Source organism: Rhopilema esculentum, chromosome 21, assembly GCF_057945365.1.
Source record: "Rhopilema esculentum isolate cy_ngs chromosome 21, ASM5794536v1, whole genome shotgun sequence".
NCBI classification, from domain to species: Eukaryota; Metazoa; Cnidaria; class Scyphozoa; order Rhizostomeae; family Rhizostomatidae; genus Rhopilema; species Rhopilema esculentum.
Genome location: NC_142835.1, coordinates 8,322,992 through 8,350,290, shown reverse-complemented (window position 1 = coordinate 8,350,290; position 27,299 = coordinate 8,322,992). Strand labels below are relative to the sequence as shown.

General features: G+C 34.0%; 1 protein-coding gene and 1 non-coding gene across 2 annotated transcripts; both read right to left on the bottom strand.

Annotated features, from left to right (window-relative positions):
• Nucleotides 1-12,024: 12,024 nt before the first annotated feature.
• LOC148957702 (serine/threonine-protein phosphatase 2A regulatory subunit B'' subunit beta-like) lies at nt 12,025-26,285 on the bottom strand. Its single transcript, XM_089114986.1, has 14 exons — nt 25,238-26,285; nt 24,655-24,758; nt 22,933-23,035; nt 21,901-21,975; nt 21,327-21,413; nt 20,560-20,598; nt 19,586-19,703; nt 18,742-18,790; nt 17,833-17,919; nt 17,450-17,594; nt 16,485-16,515; nt 15,896-16,014; nt 15,219-15,322; nt 12,025-12,520 (listed from the first exon to the last, which is right to left on the bottom strand). Exons 1-14 carry the CDS (start codon nt 25,775-25,777, stop codon nt 12,358-12,360), a joined length of 1,764 nt encoding a protein of 587 aa, XP_088971112.1. The 5' UTR covers nt 25,778-26,285; the 3' UTR covers nt 12,025-12,357.
• On the bottom strand, nt 13,593-13,664 carry Trnam-cau (transfer RNA methionine (anticodon CAU)). Its single transcript has one exon. It is a non-coding gene; the product is annotated as a tRNA-Met (tRNA).
• Nucleotides 26,286-27,299: the final 1,014 nt, after the last annotated feature.

Sequence of the window (27,299 nt, the reverse complement as noted above, 5' to 3'; positions counted from 1 at the left end):
GCGTGAAAAAGTAAGTCTATAGGCTTAGAAAATTCGCCAATTTTTTTCGAAAAATTTGTCCTCTGTAAGCATGTTAATTTGTCTATTTACGGTCTGAAAGAACAAGAATTGAGTTTGGTTTTTAACTGAAAGTCGTTTTTTTCGACAAAATAACGGATTTTTAGACGGGTCAATTTCGCGTGAAAAAGTAAGTCTATAGGCTTAGAAAATTCGCCAATTTTTTTCGAAAAATTTGTCCTCTGTAAGCATGTTAATTTGTCTATTTACGGCCTGAAAGAACAAGAATTGAGTTTGGTTTTTAACTGAAAGTCGTTTTTTTCGACAAAATAACGGATTTTTAGACGGGTCAATTTTGCGTGAAAAAGTAAGGCTATAGGCTTAGAAAATTCGCCAATTTTTTTCGAAAAATTTGTCCTCTGTAAGCATGTTAATTTGTCTATTTACGGCCTGAAAGAACAAGAATTGAGTTTGGTTTTTAACTGAAAGTCGTTTTTTTCGACAAAATAACGAATTTTTAGATGGGTCAAATTTGCGTGAAAAAGTAAGGCTATGGGCTTAGAAAATTCGCCAATTTTTTTCGAAAAATTTGTCCTCTGTAAGCATGTTAATTTGTCTATTTACGGCCTGAAAGAAGAAGAATTGAGTTTGGTTTTTAACTGAAAGTAGTTTTTTCGACAAAATAACGGATTTTTAGATGGGTCAAATTTGCGTGAAAAAGTAAGGCTATGGGCTTAGAAAATTCGCCAATTTTTTTCGAAAAATTTGTCCTCTGTAAGCATGTAAATTTGTCTATTTACGGCCTGAAAGAACAACAATTGAGTTTGGTTTTTAACTGAAAGTCGTTTTTCTCGACAAAATAACGGATTTTTAGACGGGTCAATTTTGCGTGAAAAAGTAAGGCTATAGGCTTAGAAAATTCGCCAATTTTTTTCGAAAAATTTGTCCTCTGTAAGCATGTTAATTTGTCTATTTACGGCCTGAAAGAAGAAGAATTGAGTTTGGTTTTTAACTGAAAGTCGTTTTTTTCGACAAAATAACGGATTTTTAGACGGGTCAATTTCGCGTGAAAAAGTAAGTCTATAGGCTTAGAAAATTCGCCAATTTTTTTCGAAAAATTTGTCCTCTGTAAGCATGTAAATTTGTCTATTTACGGCCTGAAAGAACAACAATTGAGTTTGGTTTTTAACTGAAAGTCGTTTTTCTCGACAAAATAACGGATTTTTAGACGGGTCAATTTTGCGTGAAAAAGTAAGGCTATAGGCTTAGAAAATTCGCCAATTTTTTTCGAAAAATTTGTCCTCTGTAAGCATGTTAATTTGTCTATTTACGGCCTGAAAGAACAAGAATTGAGTTTGGTTTTTAACTGAAAGTCGTTTTTTTCGACAAAATAACGAATTTTTAGATGGGTCAAATTTGCGTGAAAAAGTAAGGCTATGGGCTTAGAAAATTCGCCAATTTTTTTCGAAAAATTTGTCCTCTGTAAGCATGTTAATTTGTCTATTTACGGCCTGAAAGAAGAAGAATTGAGTTTGGTTTTTAACTGAAAGTCGTTTTTTCGACAAAATAACGGATTTTTAGATGGGTCAAATTTGCGTGAAAAAGTAAGGCTATGGGCTTAGAAAATTCGCCAATTTTTTTCGAAAAATTTGTCCTCTGTAAGCATGTTAATTTGTCTATTTACGGCCTGAAAGAAGAAGAATTGAGTTTGGTTTTTAACTGAAAGTCGTTTTTTTCGACAAAATAACGGATTTTTAGACGGGTCAATTTCGCGTGAAAAAGTAAGTCTATAGGCTTAGAAAATTCGCCAATTTTTTTCGAAAAATTTGTCCTCTGTAAGCATGTAAATTTGTCTATTTACGGCCTGAAAGAACAACACTTGAGTTTGGTTTTTAACTGAAAGTCGTTTTTCTCGACAAAATAACGGATTTTTAGACGGGTCAATTTTGCGTGAAAAAGTAAGGCTATGGGCTTAGAAAATTCGCCAATTTTTTTCGAAAAATTTGTCCTCTGTAAGCATGTTAATTTGTCTATTTACGGCCTGAAAGAAGAAGAATTGAGTTTGGTTTTTAACTGAAAGTCGTTTTTTTCGACAAAATAACGGATTTTTAGACGGGTCAATTTCGCGTGAAAAAGTAAGTCTATAGGCTTAGAAAATTCGCCAATTTTTTTCGAAAAATTTGTCCTCTGTAAGCATGTTAATTTGTCTATTTACGGCCTGAAAGAACAAGAATTGAGTTTGGTTTTTAACTGAAAGTCGTTTTTTTCGACAAAATAACGAATTTTTAGATGGGTCAAATTTGCGTGAAAAAGTAAGGCTATGGGCTTAGAAAATTCGCCAATTTTTTTCGAAAAATTTGTCCTCTGTAAGCATGTTAATTTGTCTATTTACGGCCTGAAAGAAGAAGAATTGAGTTTGGTTTTTAACTGAAAGTCGTTTTTTCGACAAAATAACGGATTTTTAGATGGGTCAAATTTGCGTGAAAAAGTAAGGCTATGGGCTTAGAAAATTCGCCAATTTTTTTCGAAAAATTTGTCCTCTGTAAGCATGTTAATTTGTCTATTTACGGCCTGAAAGAAGAAGAATTGAGTTTGGTTTTTAACTGAAAGTCGTTTTTTTCGACAAAATAACGGATTTTTAGACGGGTCAATTTCGCGTGAAAAAGTAAGTCTATAGGCTTAGAAAATTCGCCAATTTTTTTCGAAAAATTTGTCCTCTGTAAGCATGTAAATTTGTCTATTTACGGCCTGAAAGAACAACACTTGAGTTTGGTTTTTAACTGAAAGTCGTTTTTCTCGACAAAATAACGGATTTTTAGACGGGTCAATTTTGCGTGAAAAAGTAAGGCTATAGGCTTAGAAAATTCGCCAATTTTTTTCGAAAAATTTGTCCTCTGTAAGCATGTTAATTTGTCTATTTACGGCCTGAAAGAACAAGAATTGAGTTTGGTTTTTAACTGAAAGTCGTTTTTTTCGACAAAATAACGGATTTTTAGACGGGTCAATTTCGCGTGAAAAAGTAAGTCTATAGGCTTAGAAAATTCGCCAATTTTTTTCGAAAAATTTGTCCTCTGTAAGCATGTAAATTTGTCTATTTACGGCCTGAAAGAACAACACTTGAGTTTGGTTTTTAACTGAAAGTCGTTTTTCTCGACAAAATAACGGATTTTTAGACGGGTCAATTTTGCGTGAAAAAGTAAGGCTATAGGCTTAGAAAATTCGCCAATTTTTTTCGAAAAATTTGTCCTCTGTAAGCATGTTAATTTGTCTATTTACGGCCTGAAAGAAGAAGAATTGAGTTTGGTTTTTAACTGAAAGTCGTTTTTTCGACAAAATAACGGATTTTTAGATGGGTCAAATTTGCGTGAAAAAGTAAGGCTATGGGCTTAGAAAATTCGCCAATTTTTTTCGAAAAATTTGTCCTCTGTAAGCATGTTAATTTGTCTATTTACGGCCTGAAAGAAGAAGAATTGAGTTTGGTTTTTAACTGAAAGTCGTTTTTTTCGACAAAATAACGGATTTTTAGACGGGTCAATTTCGCGTGAAAAAGTAAGTCTATAGGCTTAGAAAATTCGCCAATTTTTTTCGAAAAATTTGTCCTCTGTAAGCATGTAAATTTGTCTATTTACGGCCTGAAAGAACAACACTTGAGTTTGGTTTTTAACTGAAAGTCGTTTTTCTCGACAAAATAACGGATTTTTAGACGGGTCAATTTTGCGTGAAAAAGTAAGGCTATGGGCTTAGAAAATTCGCCAATTTTTTTCGAAAAATTTGTCCTCTGTAAGCATGTTAATTTGTCTATTTACGGCCTGAAAGAAGAAGAATTGAGTTTGGTTTTTAACTGAAAGTCGTTTTTTTCGACAAAATAACGGATTTTTAGACGGGTCAATTTCGCGTGAAAAAGTAAGTCTATAGGCTTAGAAAATTCGCCAATTTTTTTCGAAAAATTTGTCCTCTGTAAGCATGTTAATTTGTCTATTTACGGCCTGAAAGAACAAGAATTGAGTTTGGTTTTTAACTGAAAGTCGTTTTTTTCGACAAAATAACGAATTTTTAGATGGGTCAAATTTGCGTGAAAAAGTAAGGCTATGGGCTTAGAAAATTCGCCAATTTTTTTCGAAAAATTTGTCCTCTGTAAGCATGTTAATTTGTCTATTTACGGCCTGAAAGAAGAAGAATTGAGTTTGGTTTTTAACTGAAAGTCGTTTTTTCGACAAAATAACGGATTTTTAGATGGGTCAAATTTGCGTGAAAAAGTAAGGCTATGGGCTTAGAAAATTCGCCAATTTTTTTCGAAAAATTTGTCCTCTGTAAGCATGTTAATTTGTCTATTTACGGCCTGAAAGAAGAAGAATTGAGTTTGGTTTTTAACTGAAAGTCGTTTTTTTCGACAAAATAACGGATTTTTAGACGGGTCAATTTCGCGTGAAAAAGTAAGTCTATAGGCTTAGAAAATTCGCCAATTTTTTTCGAAAAATTTGTCCTCTGTAAGCATGTAAATTTGTCTATTTACGGCCTGAAAGAACAACACTTGAGTTTGGTTTTTAACTGAAAGTCGTTTTTCTCGACAAAATAACGGATTTTTAGACGGGTCAATTTTGCGTGAAAAAGTAAGGCTATAGGCTTAGAAAATTCGCCAATTTTTTTCGAAAAATTTGTCCTCTGTAAGCATGTTAATTTGTCTATTTACGGCCTGAAAGAACAAGAATTGAGTTTGGTTTTTAACTGAAAGTCGTTTTTTTCGACAAAATAACGGATTTTTAGACGGGTCAATTTTGCGTGAAAAAGTAAGGCTATAGGCTTAGAAAATTCGCCAATTTTTTTCGAAAAATTTGTCCTCTGTAAGCATGTTAATTTGTCTATTTACGGCCTGAAAGAACAAAAATTGAGTTTGGTTTTTAACTGAAAGTCGTTTTTTTCGACAAAATAACGTATTTTTAGACGGGTCAATTTCGCATAAAAAAGTAAGTCTATAGGCTTAGAAAATTCGCCAATTTTTTTCGAAAAATTTGTCCTCTGTAAGCATGTTAATTTGTCTATTTACGGCCTGAAAGAACAAGAATTGAGTTTGGTTTTTAACTGAAAGTCGTTTTTTTCGACAAAATAACGGATTTTTAGACGGGTAAATTTTGTGTGAAAAAGTAAGGCTACAGGCTTAGAAAATTCGCCAATTTTTTTCAAAAATTTGTCCTCTGTAAGCATGTTAATTTGTCTATTTACGGCCTGAAAGAACAAGAATTGAGTTTGGTTTTTAACTGAAAGTCGTTTTTTTCGACAAAATAACGGATTTTTAGACGGGTCAATTTTGCGTGAAAAAGTAAGGCTATAGGCTTAGAAAATTCGCCAATTTTTTTCGAAAAATTTGTCCTCTGTAAGCATGTTCATTTGTCTATTTACGGCCTGAAAGAACAAGAATTGAGTTTGGTTTTTAACTGAAAGTCCTTTTTTTTTGACAGAATAACGAATTTTTAGATGGGTCAAATTTGCGTGAAAAAGTAAGGCTATGGGCTTAGAAAATTCGCCAATTTTTTTCGAAAAATTTGTCCTCTGTAAGCATGTTAATTTGTCTATTTACGGCCTGAAAGAAGAAGAATTGAGTTTGGTTTTTAACTGAAAGTCGTTTTTTTCGACAAAACAACGGATTTTTAGACGGGTCAATTTTGCGTGAAAAAGTAAGGCTATAGGCTTAGAAAATTCGCCAATTTTTTTCGAAAAATTTGTCCTCTGTAAGCATGTTAATTTGTCTATTTACGGCCTGAAAGAACAAGAATTGAGTTTGGTTTTTAACTGAAAGTCGTTTTTTTCGACAAAATAACGGATTTTTAGACGGGTCAATTTTGCGTGAAAAAGTAAGGCTATAGGCTTAGAAAATTCGCCAATTTTTTTCGAAAAATTTGTCCTCTGTAAGCATGTTAATTTGTCTATTTACGGCCTGAAAGAACAAGAATTGAGTTTGGTTTTTAACTGAAAGTCGTTTTTTTCGACAAAATAACGGATTTTTAGACGGGTCAATTTTGCGTGAAAAAGTAAGGCTATAGGCTTAGAAAATTCGCCAATTTTTTTCGAAAAATTTGTCCTCTGTAAGCATGTTAATTTGTCTATTTACGGCCTGAAAGAACAAGAATTGAGTTTGGTTTTTAACTGAAAGTCGTTTTTCTCGACAAAATAACGGATTTTTAGACGGGTCAATTTTGCGTGAAAAAGTAAGGCTATAGGCTTAGAAAATTCGCCAATTTTTTTCGAAAAATTTGTCCTCTGTAAGCATGTAAATTTGTCTATTTACGGCCTGAAAGAACAACAATTGAGTTTGGTTTTTAACTGAAAGTCGTTTTTTTCGACAAAATAACGGATTTTTAGACGGGTAAATTTTGTGTGAAAAAGTAAGGCTACAGGCTTAGAAAATTCGCCAATTTTTTTCAAAAATTTGTCCTCTGTAAGCATGTTAATTTGTCTATTTACGGCCTGAAAGAACAAGAATTGAGTTTGGTTTTTAACTGAAAGTCGTTTTTTTCGACAAAATAACGGATTTTTAGACGGGTCAATTTTGCGTGAAAAAGTAAGGCTATAGGCTTAGAAAATTCGCCAATTTTTTTCGAAAAATTTGTCCTCTGTAAGCATGTTAATTTGTCTATTTACGGCCTGAAAGAAGAAGAATTGAGTTTGGTTTTTAACTGAAAGTCCTTTTTTTTTGACAGAATAACGAATTTTTAGATGGGTCAAATTTGCATGAAAAAGTAAGGCTATGGGCTTAGAAAATTCGCCAATTTTTTTCGAAAAATTTGTCCTCTGTAAGCATGTTAATTTGTCTATTTACGGCCTGAAAGAAGAAGAATTGAGTTTGGTTTTTAACTGAAAGTCGTTTTTTTCGACAAAACAACGGATTTTTAGACGGGTCAATTTTGCGTGAAAAAGTAAGGCTATAGGCTTAGAAAATTCGCCAATTTTTTTCGAAAAATTTGTCCTCTGTAAGCATGTTAATTTGTCTATTTACGGCCTGAAAGAACAAGAATTGAGTTTGGTTTTTAACTGAAAGTCGTTTTTTTCGACAAAATAACGGATTTTTAGACGGGTCAAATTTGCGTGAAAAAGTAAGGCTATGGGCTTAGAAAATTCGCCAATTTTTTTCGAAAAATTTGTCCTCTGTAAGCATGTTAATTTGTCTATTTACGGCCTGAAAGAAGAAGAATTGAGTTTGGTTTTTAACTGAAAGTCGTTTTTTCGACAAAATAACGGATTTTTAGATGGGTCAAATTTGCGTGAAAAAGTAAGGCTATGGGCTTAGAAAATTCGCCAATTTTTTTCGAAAAATTTGTCCTCTGTAAGCATGTTAATTTGTCTATTTACGGCCTGAAAGAAGAAGAATTGAGTTTGGTTTTTAACTGAAAGTCGTTTTTTTCGACAAAATAACGGATTTTTAGACGGGTCAATTTCGCGTGAAAAAGTAAGTCTATAGGCTTAGAAAATTCGCCAATTTTTTTCGAAAAATTTGTCCTCTGTAAGCATGTTAATTTGTCTATTTACGGCCTGAAAGAACAAGAATTGAGTTTGGTTTTTAACTGAAAGTCGTTTTTCTCGACAAAATAACGGATTTTTAGACGGGTCAATTTTGCGTGAAAAAGTAAGGCTATAGGCTTAGAAAATTCGCCAATTTTTTTCGAAAAATTTGTCCTCTGTAAGCATGTTAATTTGTCTATTTACGGCCTGAAAGAACAAGAATTGAGTTTGGTTTTTAACTGAAAGTCTTTTTTTTCGACAAAATAACGGATTTTTAGACGGGTCAATTTTGCGTGAAAAAGTAAGGCTATAGGCTTAGAAAATTCGCCAATTTTTTTCGAAAAATTTGTCCTCTGTAAGCATGTTAATTTGTCTATTTACGGCCTGAAAGAACAACAATTGAGTTTGGTTTTTAACTGAAAGTCGTTTTTTTCGACAAAATAACGGATTTTTAGACGGGTCAATTTTGCGTGAAAAAGTAAGGCTATAGGCTTAGAAAATTCGCCAATTTTTTTCGAAAAATTTGTCCTCTGTAAGCATGTTAATTTGTCTATTTACGGCCTGAAAGAACAACAATTGAGTTTGGTTTTTAACTGAAAGTCGTTTTTTTCGACAAAATAACGGATTTTTAGACGGGTCAATTTTGCGTGAAAAAGTAAGGCTATAGGCTTAGAAAATTCGCCAATTTTTTTCGAAAAATTTGTCCTCTGTAAGCATGTTAATTTGTCTATTTACGGCCTGAAAGAACAACAATTGAGTTTGGTTTTTAACTGAAAGTCGTTTTTTTCGACAAAATAACGGATTTTTAGACGGGTCAATTTTGCGTGAAAAAGTAAGGCTATAGGCTTAGAAAATTCGCCAATTTTTTTCGAAAAATTTGTCCTCTGTAAGCATGTTAATTTGTCTATTTACGGCCTGAAAGAACAAGAATTGAGTTTGGTTTTTAACTGAAAGTCCTTTTTTTTGACAGAATAACGAATTTTTAGATGGGTCAAATTTGCGTGAAAAAGTAAGGCTATGGGCTTAGAAAATTCGCCAATTTTTTTCGAAAAATTTGTCCTCTGTAAGCATGTTAATTTGTCTATTTACGGCCTGAAAGAAGAAGAATTGAGTTTGGTTTTTAACTGAAAGTCGTTTTTTTCGACAAAACAACGGATTTTTAGACGGGTCAATTTTGCGTGAAAAAGTAAGGCTATAGGCTTAGAAAATTCGCCAATTTTTTTCGAAAAATTTGTCCTCTGTAAGCATGTTAATTTGTCTATTTACGGCCTGAAAGAACAAGAATTGAGTTTGGTTTTTAACTGAAAGTCGTTTTTTTCGACAAAATAACGAATTTTTAGATGGGTCAAATTTGCGTGAAAAAGTAAGGCTATGGGCTTAGAAAATTCGCCAATTTTTTTCGAAAAATTTGTCCTCTGTAAGCATGTTAATTTGTCTATTTTCGGCCTGAAAGAAGAAGAATTGAGTTTGGTTTTTAACTGAAAGTCGTTTTTTTCGACAAAACAACGGATTTTTAGACGGGTCAATTTTGCGTGAAAAAGTAAGGCTATAGGCTTAGAAAATTCGCCAATTTTTTTCGAAAAATTTGTCCTCTGTAAGCATGTTAATTTGTCTATTTACGGCCTGAAAGAACAAGAATTGAGTTTGGTTTTTAACTGAAAGTCGTTTTTTTCGACAAAATAACGAATTTTTAGATGGGTCAAATTTGCGTGAAAAAGTAAGGCTATGGGCTTAGAAAATTCGCCAATTTTTTTCGAAAAATTTGTCCTCTGTAAGCATGTTAATTTGTCTATTTACGGCCTGAAAGAACAAGAATTGAGTTTGGTTTTTAACTGAAAGTCGTTTTTTTCGACAAAATAACGGATTTTTAGACGGGTCAATTTTGCGTGAAAAAGTAAGGCTATAGGCTTAGAAAATTCGCCAATTTTTTTCGAAAAATTTGTCCTCTGTAAGCATGTTAATTTGTCTATTTACGGCCTGAAAGAACAAGAATTGAGTTTGGTTTTTAACTGAAAGTCGTTTTTCTCGACAAAATAACGGATTTTTAGACGGGTCAATTTTGCGTGAAAAAGTAAGGCTATAGGCTTAGAAAATTCGCCAATTTTTTTCGAAAAATTTGTCCTCTGTAAGCATGTTAATTTGTCTATTTACGGCCTGAAAGAACAAGAATTGAGTTTGGTTTTTAACTGAAAGTCGTTTTTTTCGACAAAATAACGAATTTTTAGATGGGTCAAATTTGCGTGAAAAAGTAAGGCTATGGGCTTAGAAAATTCGCCAATTTATTTCGAAAAATTTGTCCTCTGTAAGCATGTTAATTTGTCTATTTACGGCCTGAAAGAACAAGAATTGAGTTTGGTTTTTAACTGAAAGTCGTTTTTTTCGACAAAATAACGAATTTTTAGACGGGTCAATTTTGCGTGAAAAAGTAAGGCTATAGGCTTAGAAATTCGCCAATATTTTTCGAAAAAATTTTCCTCTGTAGGCATGTTAATTTGTCTATTTACGGCCTGAAAGAACAAGAATTGAATTTAGTTTTTAATTGAAAGTCGTTTTTTTCGACAAAATAACAAAGTTTTAACCCGTTAACTTTGCATGAAAAACTAAGGCTATTTGCATAGAAAATTTTTAGGACTAAAAATTGAGAGTTTCTAGGACTAGAAACTGAGATGTTTTGGGAAAAAGGCAAAGACTTTTAGGGCTAGAATGGAAAATTTTTAGGAATAGAAAATAAGAATTTTTGGAACTGAAAATTAAGATGTTTTAGGACAGAAGATTAATAGGAAAAGAAATAAAGAACTTCTAGGACTAAAAAAGAAATTTTGAAAAAAGAAGTTTTAAAAAAGTAGTTTTAGGACAAAAGATTAAGACTTTCAAATCCTAAAACTGAGACTTTTGAACAAGGAATTAAAAATTTTTAGGACTTGAAATTAGGAGGTTTTAGCAATAAAAAGTAAGAACTTGTGAAACTAGAAAAGTAGAATGTTTTCGACAAAAAATTAAGACGTTTCAGGACTCGAAATTGAATATTTTTAGGACTAAAAATCTATCGACTTTTTAATCATGTTTAAGACTGTAGAAAGGCACACTGTTTTGCTGTTAACTGGGCTACTAAAAAGGTATTGATCTACAAAACAATGCAATACGTTACAATTGCTCAATTTCGCCGAAGATCAAAATTCTGCTTACAAAAGATGGATGTGTAGATGTGTAGCGGCGGTGTTTGGATAGAAAAATACCAAAATTGTGTAGACTTTTCTTTGCCTGTAAAATGTCATTTAAGACTGTTATGAGATCGTTTATGATCATTTCAGTTCGTGTTTGCCTAATTTTATGCAGAAAACGGCCTTGAAAAGTCAACCCTTCTTGAGAATCTGTATTCACATAAAATCATCCTTGACATAACACCCTATATGATAATTTGAAAAATATAGGATAATTTGACATGAAACTATACTCGGGGGTTTGTAAGCTTTTCATACTTCTAAAATCAGTTTGTCCACACCAAAACATCCACGTAAACTGGAGTAGGAAAGTGCAACTTTGTGTACAAAATAAATTTTTGCAATGAGTTATTTGAAAAAAAGAAATATAAAAGTTATTTGGTGGTCGATTGAAGCCATGTGGTAAGGAACCTAATAATGAGTAAAAATAAAAGTTGTAGATCAGCCAATAAAATTAATAATTTTCATAAACATTATCAAATTAGCGTTCTCCAAGCAAGTTCTTCATTTTCAACGAATCCAGAAGAACGCTAAATTGTTTTCCTTATATATCAATATCTGTGCAGCCAATGGTTAAACGATATCGAATGCGCTTTATAGCTTAGGCCTCTTCTTCAGTACCACTGTTTTGTCTAATGTGCTGATTTTTGACCTTGATTTAGACCAAGAATGCACATTTGCCGTACAATTTCGATCTACTATAAAACAGAAACTATCTGACAGACTTTTCACTACCATTGACTTCAAATGGATCCTGTCCAGATTCAAAAAGGTATGAAAGCCGTCTAAACAAAAGTAGGCATTTAAAATGGCTGCAGCGAATGAAACACACAGAAAAAAGCTCTGTAGGGACAATTGTTATACATTTTCAGTTGGAGATACAGAAGTTGACTACTTTCACCGTTGGTTTTGAATTTCTAGATTTTAGTTAACGTGATTTCATCTTCTAGTGATACCGTAAGTTTCAAATATTGATGCTGAAAAACGAAAAAAACCGCATCGCTGATTCGTCAGGATTCGCAAACACAAGCGTGCCTTCGAGCTGGCTTCCCGAAACGATCTCTTGATAACACGGCCCGCCGTAACAGTAATGCTTTTTCCGCGAAAGGAAAACTAGTAAATATGGCTGGGACAGCAAAATTAGACTTTGACAGGCCAAGGTTGGGTTAAATTATCAATCGTTCTTGAAGCGCTTTAGGAAACGAAGTCGAATAAGTAAAACGGGGTCAAATAGGCCCAAATGAGTAACTGTTTTTAGCTCTAAGAAACTTTCTGTGGTGTTATGTCGTGCAAAAAACGGAACATAACAATGACCGGGGACAAAAATATCAGCCTGCCAAATGACGTGGAGAAATGGAAAATGTTCGGTTCATTCGACTTATTGGAAAATGGGCTCCCCAGCCAGAAAACGTCTCACCAGGAACAGTTTTCATCGGGTTCGAAACATACGGGTACAAAATCACAAGAGTAACGGGCTGTTTTATCAAGCAATTTATCATCAACAAACATTTCTACATTTAATTTAGAGTGAAATTTCGCTTTGATAAGAGAACTAACGTAGAATGTATTGTGGCATACAAACATCTAAGAGCAAAAATAGATTTTTATATCCTTAAGGAAAATATCTAAGTTCGTTTCGAAAATATCAGTAAAACGTACTGCTGTCTTCATCATCAGAGCTCCCTCCAGTTCCAGTGAAGTATGACAAACTCTTGGTAAGATTGTTTTCTACATTGTTTTCGCCTTTAAGTGCAGCAATATCATCTTGGTCGAGGTCATCATCCATATCAAAATCATCCTCGTAGTTGCTGGGGAAAATCAAATGAAGAGTTTTTAAATATTATTATAAAACTTTTCTGAAAAGCAACCATTCATTACCCGTATTCAGGGCCGCCAAGTGGGGAGGTAAGGGGGCAAACTGCCCCCAAGGCATCAAGGGCTAGAGTACCTCATAAAGTAACGAAATCCATTTTATGTACGGAATTTATTAAACGTAGCAAGTGCATGCCAAAAAGAGTATTTAAATTGGAAAGGATCCCGGCGTCCCTACCCATATTTTTGCCAACGAGTTCCTCCTTTATCGAAGAAGCATCGAAAAGAGAGAAAAAAGGTCGCCTCTTTCATTCTAAATATTGATCACATATAAATATTTCTTTTTTCAGACCGTTTCGAGCAAAGTTTGGAATTTCCTATACTCTTTTTTTACATAAGCACCAGTAAATTTAAGTTTAGACTGACTGTTTTCATTTTTTTCGAAAATCCGAGGCTGGATTGATCTTGATTTGTTTTTAAATTGATAGGGTGTAAGCAGTGGGATTGCTAGCTTTTTCGCGCTAGAGAGGTATTCAGGTCTCATTTGCCAACAAAGTGAGTGAGACAACCTTCATTTGCTGACAAGTTTGAATATTCACCGAAAAGCACCCACATGGCTAAAAGCACCCACACATTCCTCGTCTTTAGTTTTTATAGATAAAACGTTGTTTAAAATTGCACTTTACAGCAGCTCAGCCTCAGCTTGTTCTTAATTTGTTCTTAACTTTTGACCAATTTTGAGGCTCGTGTTCTTACAAAATTGTTCATATAAAAAAGAGTGAATTATACAAAACAAAACACTTCAAAACGCAAATCCTTATCTTACTACAAATTTTCTTTCCCTAAATTTAATTTAAAAGCTACTAGAGAGCAATTATTTTATTTTTTTATTTCTTTATTTATTATTTTTATTTCTTTTATTAATTTACTATTTTTATTTCTTTTATTAATTTATTATTTTATTTCATTATTTTTTTAACCAAATCCAACCTAAATCTGTGATGTTAAAACTTCTAGGACAAGAAACCATAAAAAAGTCTTACAAGTTCGGAAGAGAAAAATTATACGTAGCAGAGGGTAGTTTCGATCTACCGACCTCTGGGTTATGGGCCCAGCACGCTTCCACTGCGCCACTCTGCTGACATAACACGGGCGATTAAGTTCAAGTCATTCGAAGATTGTTCGCTGTTCCTTCGCAGCTACCACCTGTTCGCTTTATACCGTTGCACGTTCATTTCATATGGGGCATTCGTTTTTAGTGTAAAGAAATCTCAATGGCATTGTGTATACGCAATTCGATTTCTCGAAAATACAAAATCATTGTAAATTTTATAAACAAAATGTGAAAATAAAATTTCACTTTTGTTGCAGAAAAAGAGGCAATGACCCGTCTTCCACTTCTCCCATCATTTATCAGAATTATTTCTTGTGAACACTTTTTTGCAAAATTAGCAAGTCAGAGAAATTGTATGATGATTCTTAAACAAGAGACCGAAGGATATAAAAAAATCCTGATTTCATTACTCATACACCGGGCAGAGAAAAGGAGAAAGAACTTGTTTGTCCTCTTTCATCTTCCTTTTCCGACAAAACAATCTTCAAAGTATCAAGCCGTGCAAAGAAATTCATTGCGTGGTCGAGTCATGTGAAAAACGACAAATCTATAATCGTAAAATTGTTGCATACTTGTGAAATTGTAAACAGCAATCCAGCAAACCCTATTGCCCATGAACAGGTAAACCATTAAAGGAGGCTCGTGGCTAGATGGATTTTCTGGAGATCGGAACTATGAGGTGATTTTGATTATAGGCTCAAATGGTTGCTTTAGACATAAAGAATTTATCTTTAAATACCGAAAGTAGCTAAGAAAGCTGAGAGGTTGAACAAAAAAGAAGCCACAAACTGGAAGGTGGGATAAAATTTTCCCGTAGACATGCGATGATTCCATCCCATCTACTAGCTTATGGGCCGAAAAGTGGGATAACTTTGCTTGCAAAAATACAAGTCATGAATGAATGCATGACTTTGGGCATTCGAATGTTAATACAACGATTGTGTTTTATCGATCGACCTTGCGATTGAGATGAAAGGTTTAGGATGGAGGCAACAGTTGAATACACGAATGAGTATGAATTTATAGGAAGGTATGTTGACTTCAGGACCATGTCAACAATAGTTACCAGACTATGTAACAAGCGCCATAAACGATAGCAAAACTAAAATATTCGGAAGATATAAACAACGCGAGGCTCCAAAACCCATGCTCCTTTTAAAAAGGTATATTCTATGAAGTACCAAGAAGTTCTGACGTCATTGGGGAAAGCAAGTGTTATTTGCTATCAACGGGTGGCTTACAAAAATATTTGGAGGCTTCAGTGCTCAAACGCCCTTCTTCAGTAAGGCCAGGGTGACTGATTTACAATTTTGTCAATTCACAGCCAACTTAAACAATCATTTCAATGCAGTCTCCCCGGCAAGTCAATAATAACAATCTGATCAGTCGTACTGTGACATGAATTTCTAGAAATTCTAGTGAATCAAATTTTAACATGATTTGATTCCATTTTCTAATAATCTTTGCAGAGTGCTGATTATGTCTAAAGGCCAGAGACAATTAGCCTGTATTTTTAGCTCTGATTTCCCACTATGAGACTGAAATTGCATGAAAGCAACATAAAAATTTATGAAACTTACAAATCTTGCGAAGCACCTTCTTCATTAACCAAGATCTCATATTCCTGCATTGCAAACTTCTCCCAGTCACTTAGCTCATTTCCAGGCCCAAATTCATCCGCGTCCTGTGTATAAAGTATATAAAGTACAGTCTTTGCAAGCCACATTTCCGAAAAACTCAAAGACTTGACAAGCAAAACAGCATAAAATTTTAAAAAACGATTCAACGCGCATGAAGAGAAGTCCAACCATATTTGGGGCAATTATTTTACATTTTTGGTGAAATTTCGGCCAATGTAGAGAAAACAAAAAAAGAAACTAGGTGTGATAACACATACCTAAACTTTGCACGCTTTCAAAAAAGGCTGCAAAATGTTCTCTTTAAAGAAATTTAAAAAACCTTCAAAAACTCTAGATCAATGTCACAAAACTATGGTCAATGAACATCTCCATTGTAAGATTACATTTTCAACCATTTTGGTTAAAGAGTGAGGAGATCTTTCTTTAGAAGCGGTGTTATCAGATTTCCTTAGAATGAAGTGCATTAATGCTTGATTGACAGTTCTATTAGATCAAAGCAAACCGACAGATACACGCAGGTAAAGCAAAGCCAAGGTAAGCAGCATGAAAGAGGCTTATAATACTGGAAAAACTTGATGATTAGGGGTGCATTCTAAAGAGAGGGGCCTAAAACTTACCCGTGCAGATTGAAACGGGTCTCTTTGTTCGTATTCAAGCCAGCGATCCAAATTGAAGAATGTATCGAAAAATAAATTAACCGTTTTGCATCGCCTCAGGTCACGTAGAGTTATCATTCCTAAAGGGTTAAAAAAGTTACCTTAGTCTTGAAAGTTCTATTTTTGTTACAGTGACAAAAACATTTTAGATACAACTGTGATAATCATGCTTGACTGCCTGAATGTCAAGAACGCCTGCAGATTTAGTTTAAAAGAGCAAAATTACCCACAAATTTTCATTGATCACGCGGCTAGTTGTCTTGAAGAGGTAGGAGGAGTTACGGTAAGCCTGTGAGAGTATTTTTCCAAAAGAGAATAAATAAATAAATAGATAAATCAATAAATAATTGATGCAAAAACAAGATGATTGTAACGACTTTGTATTATGTTGACTGATTTTGGGGAGCAGTATTCGTTAGAAGACGTCCTGTCATATCATAACGAAACTTTCACTTGTTGGCATAACAATAATAAAATGATCTTCATTGTCATGTAGCGCAAGCGTGCCAATATCAACTTCAAAACTATTTTAACAGCTACGTAAATGTACCTTCAACTGCTGGATTAACCATATCGATAACCTAGAAAAAACAAGCAAATAATGTTAAGGCCGGGGTAGCAAAACTGTAAACAAAAACGACAACAAGTATAAAAACATAAAACTGATAATTTCCCACGGTATATACAACTAAAATATACTACTTAACTTAATACCTCAGAACAAGAACGGTCACAATACGGTCTTGTTCAATAAAAGGAAAGCAGTTTTCGAGGTATATAATTACAATTAATATAGCCATGGGTAACATAAAAAGGCTTAATTCGAATGCATGCAGTCGAGACAAGTGAATCCACAATTTGTTGACTGATTTTGGCGATATTGTGAATCTGCACGAATGTAGGTCAGGAAATTACGTAAGTACGAAAAACTGGATAAGCAAGAATAATATCATCTGGAGTATCAGGAATATGTAAGCAAATGGCAAACAATTGCTGTAGATCCTATTCTACAAGGTGATGCTTTTACCCTGATGTAAATGAAGTCAAGCTAGAAATAAAGTCGTAAAGATTTCGTAGTGTAAAATACCACCACAAGAGCAAAGCGCAAGGCTACATAACTGCCATGAAGAAACTTTAAAGCAAGCATAAGTTAAAATGACCATTTTGATGACTAGGAATAATTTCAACTATAACTAAAAGATTTAAAACAGCAGGGATTCGAACGCTGGACACAATAACGTAAATAAAAATTAAGACAGTTTCTTATTTCAATGAAGATTTCTAGTGAATTTAAATCATTAAAAGCCTCATAAATTTGTAGTTAATTTATCAAAGATAACGACAAGATCCACCAGTCTGGATGATTTATATCAAAAAAGGGTGAAATGCGAAATAAGAGAAACAAAAACAGACAAAGGTGTCGAAGAAACTTCAGAAATAATTAAATGGTTTGGTTACATTTCAGGGCGCTGAAGGAAATTTTTGAATCATAACAGTGACATATGTGACACATACCAGGCAAAGGCAATCGGGGAATGCCAAAGTCTCAATGCCCAGTCTCTGCATTTTCTCTAATTGTTCATTGTAAAAGTATTCAAGCTCATACATTGAGATGATGCCATCTCCATCAAGATCCATACAACGAAACCAGTACTCGATGCTGTAAAAAGAGTCAGTGTCAATGTGATTATGAATTCATACAAATGGGCATAACTAATTACATCACTGTTTCAAGGATGAATAACTTTCAACTACCCTGAAAGCGAAACTGAAATTCCTCATATTATATCTTTTTTGCATTTACAATGGGAAATTAATGTCCCAGAGCTGCACCAAAACAAGTTCACTGGATTAAAAATGTTCGCGAAATAATGAGCAAATAATAGCTTGACTTATACCTTGTGGGCTGTTTCTTGTCCACTTCCGATATCAAGAACCAAACAAAATCTGCGTAACTCATTTTATCCTCAGAGAATTCCTTGCCACTAAAATGCAAGAGGGTCGACAATCACTGCCAAAATAATATCCATAGTCCCTTGAAACAATTTTTATCTTACAAAGATAAAAAGAAGTACACATTTTCGTTCAAAATGCTTGCATTGATTTGAAACAAGAAAAAACATCATAAAAATTGTTTAATTGATTTGATTCAGGATGTGGGCTGATTCGAGGGAGGTTTGTTAAAAGGGTCCCATTCTTGGCTATTTTATTTTCTGTGACATCGCACTTTGTTAAGCGTCGTACTTTAATAAGACCAGTTTCGGAAATTTGGTAAAAAGTGCGGTCTTAATATTCTACTTTTTCTTATGATAGAAATGAATGAAGACAAAGGCAGATAAATTCCACAAGAAACACATTTGATGTATTTGATTTGTAACAAGAAGATAGATGCAGCAAATTCTTTTTCACAGTCTTCTTGCCTTGGCCTTTAAATATACCCTTTTTCTTATATAAAAAGCTGTGTGAGTCAAATTTTGGCTTTTCAAGCTCCGTCAACAAAATTCGATTTATTTCATCGTGGTGTGGACGCCTTTCCAGATTCGATGAGCCAATTGAATACAGAGAGTGGTTGCTTTCTCCAGCTAGCCAAATACTTTATGTAAAAAATCACTTGGACTAGATAAATATTGACAATCAAACTTAGTTATCAATTATTTTGAAAACTAGCAAGCTTGTGATAACGAAAATGAAACTTTCTACAAATTTTTAGAATTTTTAATTTGATTAGCGGAGCAGAATGTTTGTGAAAATAAGGAGCTGAAGATTGAAAAGCGAACCACGCAAAAAGAGATTGAAAATAAAGTTACCTCGTGACACACCCACTGAAAATTCTGTCAATTATTCTTGTGGACAAAGCTGGAAAAAGAGCCAAAAAAAGTTCGTGAATTAAGAACAATGAATAACAACCTAGGCATCTACGCAGAAATAAGCTGATTTTTAAAATTCTGTTTTTACAATTTTTTGAATTCTGATCATGTAATCTAAGACAAGGTTACAAGATAGTCCTACATACGATAAAAATTTAGGATGGAATCAATATTGGCTTAGCGATACCCCCAATCAATTCACCAGCATTCTCTATCAAATCATTGAAATTTTGTTATGGCTCTGTACACTGTTTACCATGCCTAATTTTAAGTAACCCTTGAGAAAACTGCTTCCAACTGCCACATCTCAGCAACTCTGGGACCGATTTTGCTGTGTTTGAATATTTAGAGTAAAGTATAATTTGCACTTTAAGATGTGACAATTTAAATAAGGAGCCCGAGGACAGATCGTTATAGTCCTCACTTTCTAAATCCACACGACTTGGAACACACCTCAACAAAGAACAAATTAGAAACCACTTAAAGAAAAACATATCTAATTTGAATTACTTAGGAACGACATCACTTAGCCGCTATGAAAATTGTTGATTTCCGTTATGTCGTATATTGCTCAATGCCATATAGGCAGACCTGTACACAGTTTTGGTAGGAGAGGGCAGTTCTAAATTTGTTAGGACACCACGGCATTTATTACAAAATCCCACTTTTAGATGCAGCGTTTAAAAGAGGGTGGTGCTTATCAAAGGGCGGCGTTTATTAGAAGAAATGCGGTATGCATTGTTAATTAAATATACGATTGTTAAATTCTGTTACTGTGACTTACCTCCATTGCTATATCTGGAAAGGTCTTTTTTGTCAATAATTAAATCATGGTCGGTATCCAATTCCCAAAATTTGCAATAAATTACGTAAAAATGTTCATATGAAAAATAATCGACCACCTTGAAAAAAGAGAAATACATTTATTGGTCTTTAAGTTCGAAACAAACTTTTAATTGTAGCTATCTCAGTATTATATCAACTGCCATATTTTTATTCAAGAGTAGCCTGTGACAAGTTTTGATAAACATTTCCAATTATCTTCTTAACTTTACACTGCCTCCTCACAAATCTTCCTGCAACTTTCCTTAACCTGAAATTCTTCCCCTATCCCTAAACATCTCTAATGTTCCTCCTTTTAGAATCAAATCTTTTAGTATACCTCCAGTGAAATTCTCAGAGTAGCAGTCCTTTTAGTAAGACTTTTTCCTTTGGACTTCGATAAAGTCATTTTGGCTACAGTCTAGTCATAAATCATTTAGAGAAATAAGTCATTCGACAACAATCTGGAATCGTTTAGAGAAATTCACAGCCATGAAATCTGGCAAATGAAATGACCAGTTGTAACATACAGAGCACAGTTGACAAAGCCTAGGGTACTATCAGTTGGCAATCTACACGATTAGAAAACCTGCATCATTCCAACATGAACCTTCCCACGGTTTTTCCACGATTTCAATCCGAGATCTTTAAAGAAAGGAGCCTTGTTTCCATAAAAAAAGATGAGGCAGAATTTGTGATCTTTTGCAAAACATCGAAATTTTTTGTAATGATTTAGAAAAATTTGCCCAGCTACCAACATTTTCAAAGGACTTCAAAAAATTAAAAGCTTCCCAGGTTTTCCATTATTAGCAGAACTTCTACAAAAGACAAAGCTTTTTGTTGCCCGTACGGGGTCTGAATCACATCCAATACGAACTGGTTTTAGCCGTAGGGTGGGCGCAATATTAGCCAGATTTTATATTATCAAAATCAAACCTGATTTATATCATCTTCTTCCTCAAGCGATATTAGAACCTGTAAAAGTAAACAATGATACAGTTTTATTGGACGTCTCATATAACGCTCTTCTAGTTTCTATTGCCCAACCAAAAAACCATCTGCCGTGTCCCAAGCTAAAGTAAAAACGTTCCTCGACAGCTTTCATTCGAGCCTTGCCTAAGAAAGTTGCCAGTTCATCCCTTTTAAAATTTCACAAGTTTAAAGCTCTATCCTTTCAAAAAGCAAGAAAACATACATCATGTTGCTCATTTAAAATATGTCCATAGAAACAATAATTAGTTAATCCAAATGATATCAAATATACGTTCAGCACTTTAAAGCAGAAGAAAAGTCATGTTCCACTATGATAAGTCCATTTTTTCAAGACTACAGATCTTTCGATAGATAAGCCCTGTCTGAGGAGAGTTCTTTTTCAAAGTTAGAATAATTAACTTATCATCAAATTAGTACTAGCACCGCCTTAATTACTGCATATAATTAATGACGGTTATTAAGGCAAAGAGTCTGAAAAATGTGACACATCATAAACCATCTGCAAAAAGCCGTGTTCACAGTGATGTTTCTTCAAAAATAATTGAATCTCCATCGCATCTATAGTCGCATAGATTTTGATTTAAAAACCAACTGTTCAACATACATATATTATTCATAACAGTATGGATATTCTCTCTGATATTGTAAACAATGAATACGCCCATTCCAAGTCGTTATAGGGGTTTGGATCAATAATTAAAGTTTCAGACCTGTTGAAAATTACTCTTCTTGAATTCTGCAAGTGAAATTCTACCACTCCAAGATCGATTTATGCAATAGAATATTCGAGATATAACCTGCAACGCAGATGGAACTTTATAAATGTAAATGAAAGAGTCAACTAAAAATCGACAACCCTTGCTTACCAGCACTGTTTTATATACAATGTGAAAATTTTGAGCACACTTTTGCTGCGTTTAGAATAATTGTAGGAAACATATATCTAGAGATTCTTTCAATGCCAAATAAAGAACGTACACTTGTTATGGAGATACATAAAGAAGCTTGAAAATATTAAACGTGAAACATCTGCTGCTGACAATTCTCAAAATCAAACTCTGAAAGTCTATGACACAACACAGGGATCATAACTACCAAGTATTGAAAACTTTTTTCAATACATTGATAGAATAAATTGTTTAACATCGATATAGTTTTTTAAAGAAATTTTCATTGCGTATTACTTCTTTGCAGTTGTATAGCTACTATCTTCAACAAGCAATAAACCATGAGCAAGTAGTATGGCTATTATGAAATAAAAAATAATGATATTATTAAACTTACTGTGGTAATGTATCTTGAGTGAAATTCTGGGGCATCCATCAAAAATTGCAGGCCAGGATGTGTCTCAATAACATCCTGAAATTGAAAAAAATTATTGCTACAATACACTACTATATCTTATCCAAGGGGTTAAACTTGATCCAAATACCTGGGTTAATGAATAACTAAATGATAGTGAACTTTTAGCTTTTGTCTATCGTGCAAATAAGAGGTCCCTCTTCTATGGAAAATTACAAACATTTTGATGTGATTATACTTAAATGTATCATTATTTCATTTTTAAATGTACAGCAGAAAAGTCACTTTGATATTGGAACATTCCTATCATAAGAACCAATACCAAACCACGCCTTCTGCAGGTGTAATACTTCTCATTTGCTATCCATCTAGCCTGCAGACTGTGGCATGTGCATAAAAAAATTTCACAGGTTTGTCTAATGCAAATTGAAATTTAGGGTTGTACATATATTTTCCAAATCATTAATTTTTTTTTCAAAGAGGGGTTATGTACAATTACTTCCTACACAGTTGGGGGTAAACATTGAGCTTTTTGAATGATGGTAAAATATTTAGGAATCAATATAGTTCCCAATCAAATAAGAGTAAAACCAAACGAACCTAAAAGATTATCTAGAGACAATGCAACAATTTACTTTCTAATAAGAAACATCTAATTGATGCTTTTTCTTAAGAAATACAGAACCCAATCCAGGAGTACGACAGTCAAATGGAGCACAGGCTGGTGTTTCAAGACTTAGGTACCTTTCTGGCTAAAGAGGGTTCTTCAATGACTCCCTATATTAGAAGGTTACTCTATATATCACAGCTTTCTAAAAACGTAAAGTTGATATCAGAAGAATTTCAAAGAAGGACTATTGACTTCTACCAAAGCTACAACCATTGTTTATCAATTCAACCGTGACATACAAGCCATAACCAAGAGCTAAGTCACTTCAATTCAATTGAACAAAGTTTTCTGAAAACTTTTAAGAATATCAACACAATCATGAATAGACCTTAACAATATCTTACCTGAATGAAGCCATTGAAGTCCTCTTTGGTCAAAAAATCTTTTTCTGGTGGAGCCAAAAACTTAAAAAGTCTTGCTGCTGGATCATGGTAAGTCTTTAGCACTCTAGAAATATTGATTTGCAAGGTAAAGTATCATTTTTGAAAAGCAACTTGCAATAATTTGACTCAAGCCCTGTTTGCTATATCTTTTAACCTGAGTTGAATCTTGATTAGAACTTACCTAGGTTAGAAATTTTGTAGTGTAGACACAGCTAGCCTGGATTGAACTTAGGTTCAGTTAATCCTGCTCTGGAGGTTGGTTGAGCCTAGGTTGACGCAAGGTTAAGATTTTTGGAATGCAATGTAAACGCAAATTTAGGTTGATCCCAGGTTAAGGATCCGCTGCATGCATGCATTTTTCAAGCAATGTATCAAAAGGTGCCAACACACCAAGTCATTTTTAAAGCATGGTCAAATCAAAAGCTATCTAGGGTTGTCTCAGGGGAACAAGTCATTCCATTAGAAGCAAAATATTTTGAAAATGAGTGAGACAAACACTGAAGGTAGGATACTGTGAGGGCTACAACAAGGTCAAAGCATTTATTGTGACATGGGCAGAAAAAAAGAAAAAATACTTGGCTTGAAAGAATTATTCCTCACAACAAGTTCTCATCATTGCCTTCCACAATTTTCAAAGTACCATTCAAACTAAGCACCATTTCCCAGAGACAAAACCAACTTTGCCTTTACACTAGTCTTTGCAGTCAGTGCAAACCAAAGTCCTTTCAATCTGGGTTCAACCCAAGTTAAGGCTAACCCAGGATAAAAATTATGATGTAAACAGTGCTTGAGCAATAATTTTTCTGTCTAAAGAAAACTCTATTTGCATAGATTTACAGATTTATTTTGTCCATTCTAAAGGAACATAGGTCAATAATAAGTTTTTTAAAGTACCATCGAAAAGGAAACAAATCTAAAATTTCAAATAAAGGCTGAGGTGTATTTTTGTATATATATCCATCAATTGTGTATATTTGTATAAATTGAATTTGTTTTCACAGGTAAATTTGTAAATTGATAGATACTACACTTTGGTTTAAAGAACAGAATAGTCTCTGCACTTTATGCATAAGCAAATATCAGGCAACCGTTAACTACTCTCTGCAAAGTTCATTCATATTTTATCCATATCAGGATTTTCAATTATTTATAGTTGTTAACAGCAGTAAGATAAAAGCAACTTCTTTTACTTAGCATCTAGAAATGAGTCCAGATCTTATGTTTAGGATCAAATTCTTGTGAGTTGCTCTTTGTAAGCAAAGTTGAAAGTGTTTAGTATGCTAGAATAGGCTGCTGCTCTTGTCCTTAAAGACTTCAAGCTGCCAAACAAACATAGACATTTTTAATATACCAAACAATGTTTCTGTTGTTTTGTATATATATTTGTATTTTTGTCATATGATCATGAATTTCAATATCACATAGACTGATTACAAATTTTTGCACAGACAAGTTCAAGATAATATGGAATGGCATAGTAATGGGCAAATGAAGAAGAGGAGGACTGCAGCAGAAGCTCAAAGAAGATGTGCATGAGGTTTTTGCAAATGAAAATGGATGGACTACTTTGAAGTGCATGAAACAAAGACTGTTGGCGTACAACCATTGGGTGTGCCATGGCAGGTAAGCGATGACCCTTCCGTTCTTAATGCTGAAGTGCTAACCAGTTATTAAAATACTCACATTTCCCATGTCACTGAAAGTTCTTGAAATGTAACATATCCTTTACTATGGCCACCACATGCTTTGTAAAGGGGGTATTTCCAATATAATGGAAGACCAAGTATCTGAAGCAGAAAGATAAAAAATTTCACATTATCCCATCACAATATATAAAAAACAATATATAAATTTGTATGCATCTGAATCTTGACAATAAAAATTGTTATGATATGAAAAGCACTGAAGTGGGAGGGGGCAGAATTAGAAGAGAGTCTTACAGAAAGAGAAAAGCTTAGTTACTTTGTAGCTCCTTGCATCACTTAGGCAAAAAATGACTCCTAGATGGCAATTGTCTTGAAGATCAAAATCCAGAGCAAATCACTGTTTTGAATTAAATTGTAAATTTAATTTAGATAAATTAGAAACTATGAAAGATTCATTAGGCATCGTTTAAACAACTTCACAACTATGATATTTCGCATCTAATTCATTTGATAGAATTTTCAATATTCAAATAAACATTACTTTTTTATAAAACTTTGATAGACCTAATAACATTTTTATAAAATTTTGTCTAATTATAAACAGAAACAAAACTTTTTACCTGAACAACATCAACAAGCTGGGAACAACTTGCTTTTCCATTTGTTAATTTGGCAAATATCCGACTAACAAGTCTGAGTTTGGCTTTTTCATCAACCATTTCATCAGATGGTTTTCCAAAAGGGAAATAGAATTGTGGCAGGTTTTTTGCACAACCAGGAATGACTTCTGGTCTTTTTGGCTGTTTTAAACTATTTTTTAAAGAGTTTCTTTTTGATGATATCTGATCTACTTGTCCTGATGAAGATGATAATGATGATGTTGTCCTCCTTCTGGGGCTTGATGGTGATTTTCCTGGGGGTGTCAAAGCAAGGGGTGGGGTTGCAGGAGGAGATGCAGGTCTTGAACCAAGAATATTATTTGAAGTTTCTATTTCTCGTGGCGATACTTGAACATCTGCAGATGCTGATGACTGGCCAACAATTTTCTTGAAATCTCTTTGCAACTGCTTCTGTGTATATGGATTTAAAAACCACTGTAGAAACAGATCATCAGTCATCAGCTTCAATTTTGGAGATAAAATTCCTGTTTTTCCAATCATTTTGCACAGTTTTCCTTAGAAAGTCAAGTATGAATCTTATCAAGCTTGTCTAATTTGTATTTATTGCAGGGCCTAATCCTGTGAGAAGAAAACACCATGATCTATTTGTTACCATGACCAACATCCAAACAAGTAGACTGTCCTAAAAAATGGCTCAAAGTATGATGGATGGGTTTATCAGCATCTTCTATGATAAAGTCCAGTGAAATCTGGTGTTCGCTCGCAGCAAATGCTAAGATCCGAAATGATCAAACTGACACGTAAGTGACTTCCCTCTTTGGCTGAGAAAGACGAACGCTTGCAGAAATAGCAACTCCACGGAAACTAAACGAATCAAATCAAGTCAACAGAAGCTCAAAAATTCTTATCGGGTTATTCTAGCAGAATCTGGGCAAAAATGTTTTAAAAATCGACCAGTTATCAAATATCTCGCCATGAAATAATATCAAATTCTCCACAGCAAGCCTCGCCCGTATCCGCCATATTATTTGTTTGAAATTTTGGCGCGACAGCCGCATGCGCAGATCGAACTGTGTCTAACCACCAGGAGGCGCGGCAGGGACGTTGGGGTTTCAATCTACAGATGAAGTGTGCTTTCATGAATCCACCCAAAGAACTTCCCTGTTGAGGAGTCATTTTTAACACCAAAAAATGAGATTTTTGCCTGAAAAATTGTTCCTAAAAATGACTTTTGCAAACCTTTTTGTGGTACAAAATTTAAAAATGGCTTTGGAAAAAGATCTATGTCCTGACGTTTTATACTCTGAAGAGTGTCAGACGAAAAGCTTTAGTATTCTCAAATGTTTGCTTTTTCAAAGCCATTTTAAAACTTTCCATGGAAAAAGAAAATATAGAAGCACATTAAAATGCATTTTGCCGGATGCTTTTCAGAGTATAAAACGTCAGCACGGACATAGATCGAGCACATTAAGCTAGGACATATATACACCCCTAAAATTAACAGCCTTCTCGGTCTTGCAGATCAAAATTTCAAAAACAACATCTAAAACATACGATAATGCTATCGGGTAGCATTTGTTGGAAAACCCAGATTGTGCAAAAAACTATAATGGTGTTATGTTCCAAATTATTAGTAGGGCCCGATCGTCGTAGCATTTTTAGAATCTACTTACATAAAAATGAAAAAACCGCTATTCTGTTGACAGAAGGAGTTCGTTTTCACCTCAAGTCAAGACTCCATTGGTGCGTTTCTGTTTGAAAAATTTTGATCCACAAGTGGGTAGATATTTTCTTAACTCTTTCTTGATATCTTAATGGCAGTGGCGGATATTCAGGCTTTCATTTGGGGAGGGCACACGCCTACGATTTTCCGACAAGATAATATCTTGGATCATGTCTAATTTTAAGGAAACTGCACATTTTGATAAAATAGATGATTTTTTGACGGGACACTTAACTGACTACGCCATAACTAAATAGCAAGAAAAAGAATCCATTTATGATTTTTGATATCAAGATTGATATCTCATCTAAGACAATTGATGATACAAGAGGTCGAACA